This window comes from Galeopterus variegatus, unplaced genomic scaffold, assembly GCF_000696425.1.
Source record: "Galeopterus variegatus unplaced genomic scaffold, G_variegatus-3.0.2 Scaffold9375, whole genome shotgun sequence".
NCBI classification, from domain to species: Eukaryota; Metazoa; Chordata; class Mammalia; order Dermoptera; family Cynocephalidae; genus Galeopterus; species Galeopterus variegatus.
The window spans coordinates 71,249-75,923 of record NW_007735486.1 but is presented as its reverse complement, the minus strand read 5'-3'; the positions used below and the strand labels follow the sequence as shown (position 1 = coordinate 75,923).

General features: G+C 47.2%; 1 protein-coding gene across 1 annotated transcript in view; it reads left to right on the top strand.

Moving 5' to 3' along the window:
- The first annotated feature begins 670 nt into the window (after nucleotides 1-670).
- Nucleotides 671-4,675, top strand: part of SLC16A14 (solute carrier family 16, member 14) — an 8,870-nt gene continuing 4,865 nt past the window's right edge. The window contains exon 1 of the mRNA XM_008593590.1: nucleotides 671-1,616. Within this exon, the coding sequence (XP_008591812.1) occupies nucleotides 686-1,616 (931 nt within the window). The 5' untranslated portion in view covers nucleotides 671-685. The remainder of the gene's footprint in view (nucleotides 1,617-4,675) is intronic.

Below are 4,675 nucleotides of genomic sequence, written 5' to 3'. Positions count from 1 at the left end.
GCCACCTAATACGCACAGCCTCCTTATTTTTGTCAATGTAAATAACCAACTATTCCTATTTTCTAAGATACAATTAAAAATCAGAGATACAAATAAGTATTATATGGTCTTGAGATATAGTAGCTATGTGTATTTATGGGAACGTTAGAATTCCTTTTATTCTTCCCACTCATTTGTGAACAAATCAGCCCATTCCTGAGGCTTCTGCAAATTGCCCGGAGTCGCTCCCCATGCCCTTGTACATAAATACTTTCCTGGATACAGAGGGCAATCAGCAGAGGCCTGAGACAGCAGAGCCCCTCAGAGAAGCCCTTCACGCTTTCAGCAAATCACTAAGCACATACCGTGTGTTCTGGGCAGGCCTGGGCATACCAGTGGTGAAAATACAGACACGGTCCTCCCTGCATGGAGCTTGTTGTCTGATGAGAGAATGCTGCTTCCCTGTGTTATTGGAGTGACCTGTGCTGCAAAGCCTGTCGGGGAAAATGATGGGCTAGAATCCTGCTTTGGTGGCTGCTCATCCCCAGAGATTTTTTTTTTTTGTAAACTATTCTTTGTATGTTAGAAAGAAAAAGTGTGGATAGACACTAATAGAAGGAAATGTGGATGATCTTGAAATGTCCTAGATCTGGGACCTGGCCACTGATGTTGTCCTGTGTGCCTTTCTGCAGGCCTCGGCAGCGGGATGGCCTACCTGCCGGCCGTCGTCATGGTGGGCAGGTATTTTCAGAAGAGGCGAGCCCTGGCCCAGGGCCTCAGCACCACGGGGACGGGATTTGGCACGTTCCTCATGACAGTGTTGCTGAAGTACCTGTGCGCAGAGTATGGGTGGCGCAATGCCATGATCATCCAGGGTGCCGTGTCCTTAAACCTGTGCGTGTGCGGGGCGCTCATGCGGCCACTGTCCCCGGGGAAGGATGCCAGTGGCCTGGGAGGGAAGTCTGTGAAGTCCACGGGACAGCTGGGCGGAACCGAAGACAAGGACGGCGGGCCCGGGAATGAGGACGCCCTGTGTGACCTCCAAGCCCCGGAGGGCCAGGGTCAAGGCCGCCAGGGGAAGAACATGTGCGCCTTCCGGATGCTGAAGGCCGTGAGCCAGCTCACCCTGAGAGTCAGGAAGGGCTTCGGGGACTGGTACTCAGGCTATTTCGGCACAGCCTCGCTCTTTACTAACCGGATGTTTGTAGCCTTTATTTTCTGGGCTCTGTTTGCATACTGTAGCTTTGTCATCCCCTTCATTCACCTCCCAGAAATAGTCAATCTGTATAATTTATCGGAGCAAAACGATGTTTTTCCTCTGACTTCAATTATAGCAATAGTCCATATCTTTGGAAAAGTGATCCTGGGCATCGTGGCCGACTTACCTTGCATCAGCGTCTGGAATGTCTTCCTGCTGGCCAACTTCACCTTCGTCCTCAGTATTTTTATTTTGCCACTGATGCACACGTATGTTGGCCTGGCTGTCATCTGTGCATTGTTAGGGTTTTCCAGTGGTTTCTTCTCCCTGATGCCCGTGGTGACTGAAGACTTGGTGGGCATTGAACACCTGGCCAACGCCTATGGCATCATCATCTGTGCTAATGGCATCTCTGCGCTGCTGGGGCCGCCTTTTGCAGGTAAACTCTCCAAGGTTTTATGAACTTAGAGTGCACCAAGATGGTTAGGGTGTGTTCTCATTAATGTTATGAAGTCCTAGACAGATGAGGAAGTTTCCATGTATAGACATGCTCCTTTTTTCTTCCCATTCCTGCCTCTTAATTGCTCACTTATAAATTTTACCAAGTGAAGGGCCATTCTTTCACAGAGAATGTATATGAACTTTTGATCTTTATTGGTATGGTAAAGTGGCCAGGCCGGTAAAGTGAGGAAATAAAGCAGATAGGGCGATGGAATACTTCAGGGCCCCTGCCCGATCTGAAGAAGGCAGCCTCTGCCAGCTGTACCTGATTTCTGTCACTAAGTACTGAGAACTGTTACCAGATCTTTTGTTGTTGTTTTCTCCTCCAAGAGAAGCTGGGAATCTGGGTGGCATTTCCAGATTTTCAAACCACTGTGCATAGGTCCAACAGATCACCTCTATTAGCTGGACCTAGTCCTATGGCTGCTGGAATAAATTGCCATAAACTTAGTGGCTTAAAACAATACAGATTTATTATCTTACTGTGCTAGAGGTCACAAGTCCAAAGTGGGTCACACTGAGCTAAAATCAAGGTGTCAGCAGAGCAGCACTGCTCCTGGGGGCTCTAGAAGGAGATATATTTCCTTGCCTTTTCCAGCTTCTAGCAGCTACCTGCATTCCTTGGCTCATGGCCCCTTCTTCCATCTTCTAAGCCAGTAGCAGCTTCCCAGCTTTCTCTGATTCAGAGTCCCTGCCTCCTCCTTTCACTTAAAAGTATGCCCATGAGTACATTGGGCCCACCTGAATAATCCAAGATAATTTCCTCATCTCAAGGTCCTTAACTTCATCAAGCCTGCAGAGTCCCTTTTGCCATGTAAGGTCACATATTCACAGGGTCCAGGGATTAGAACATGGGCATATTTGGGGGCAGAGGCATTCTGCCTCCCACAGGCCTAGAGGCCACTCACTGGCAACATCTAGGGTAAGATCTCTTCCATGTATTCAGTTCACCAGAGAATCTGCTTCTTGCAGTGGGCTTACCAGAAGTTATGGTCACCGAAGAGTTTTGTGTCTGAGCCAGTACCTCTCAACCTGTCTTTCTGAGCAGGCTTTAGGCTTTGTGGGAAGGCAAGTCAGGGTTGGGAAGATAGGCTCAATACCCAAGATGCCAGGTACTGGGTGAAGGTGACAAAGTCTATCATCTGTCCAAGAATTGGAAGCAGGGGCTGGGGCCAAACATCAACACAAAGGTACTCTCTGGAGGTGGCTGTCAGGGTGGCTAGCCAGGGCTGGTGGTGACTGTCAGAGCTGCCAGAGGTTTTGTGCAGTGTTTCAAGCTAACCCAGGAGAGCCTCACCTGGTCAGATGTCCCCTCCCTCAACACCCCTGCCTTTCTGGCTCCTCTGGACCCATGGGTGCATGTAGATAGTAGACAAGGCCCTCCTTGCCCCTTCCATCCCAGTCTCTTTATAAATCCTAAGGTCATCTCCTCTCTTAGGACCTCACTGGCAGAGGGCTTGTGCCAGCAAAACCCATTTTTATGTCCCCCTTTGAAGATGAAATTCAAGAAACCATGGATTTTTGTCTGTACAGCTGACAACACTGGCAGCTGGCTGCNCTCACTGGCAGAGGGCTTGTGCCAGCAAAACCCATTTTTATGTCCCCCTTTGAAGATGAAATTCAAGAAACCATGGATTTTTGTCTGTACAGCTGACAACACTGGCAGCTGGCTGCCTACAGGTTTAAGGCCCAAGAATCACTTTAGGAAACCCAGTGTCTATATACGGAGCAACTCCTGGATCAAGCTGCGCCTGTTCTCTGCCTGTGCACAGAGATGCAGATATAGCATTTTTAGATGACAGTGAATAACTGTAGCAGTGCAGCAAACTATATTGTAGCTGAAAGGTCTAAAACTGCTCACTGATCTCATTGTGTAGAATTCTCTGTCAGTTACAGTCTGGCTGGTTAGCTCAGTTGGTTAGAGCAAAGTATTATAACACCAATGTCTAGGGTTTGGATCATCATCCTGGCCAGCCACACAAATAAATAAATAAATAAAAATTCTTTAATAGGATTGTATTTGGTTATAAGAGAAACTCTCATATGATAGTTTGAGCAGAGATTTAATTGTGTCATGCAGCAGAAGTATAGAGTACGGGGACTGGATGATGTTGGAACAGTATCTCTGAGATCTTCTTGGCCTTTTCCTCATGCTACTTGCCTCATGATCACACAATGGCTGCTGTAGCTCCATCCACTACATCACCACTTATAACAAGGAGAAAGAAGGTGGGAAAGCTCAATCCCAGCAGACTTCCACTTACATCTGATTGGCCAGAACTGTGTCATGCAGGTAGTCCAAGCTTTAAGGGGAGCTGTGAATTGGAGTATTTTGCTTTCCAGTTTCTGTACTAGAGGAAGGAAAGGAGAAAAGAATTGGAATTGGGGGTTGAATCGGTCCCACCAATGGTACGTGATAGAGATGTTAAACTTAAATATCCATTGAGGGCATGGGAACATTAGTAGTGGCTCCTCTACCACTACTAATGTCCTTCAGGTTGGAGGACCTTAGTAGTTGGAGGTCCTTCAGGTACATCGTATGTGGAAATGGAATCTGTCATTGATGGTGCTTTGCATGATCCAGGGATACTTTCTGCTTCTAATGGTCAGCGTGGGGTTATTTTATACCGATCCATCAGATTTCAGTAGCAGCATCACAGCACAGCTGCGAGGTTCATGATCAATGTTAATGAAAGCACTAAAGTCTGCCAGCATGGTTTCCTCATCCCATTTCTATGGTCTTGTCATTCTCGCTCATTTGCATTCAAGGGGGCTTTCTTGAGTGGACGAGAAAGGAATTACAGGAGAGGACAGGGAGTTATATGCAATCATCAGTCATTAGGTGTTATCTCTGCCTGCTTCAAGGTTTCTCCCTAGAAGGAGAAGTAGATCCTGTAGCAGAATGTGATCCACCATGGTTGGTAGAAACCACCACATTAATGGTTGAGAATCTTCTATGAATATGTGTCAGATGCTGCTATCAGGACTCCAGAATCA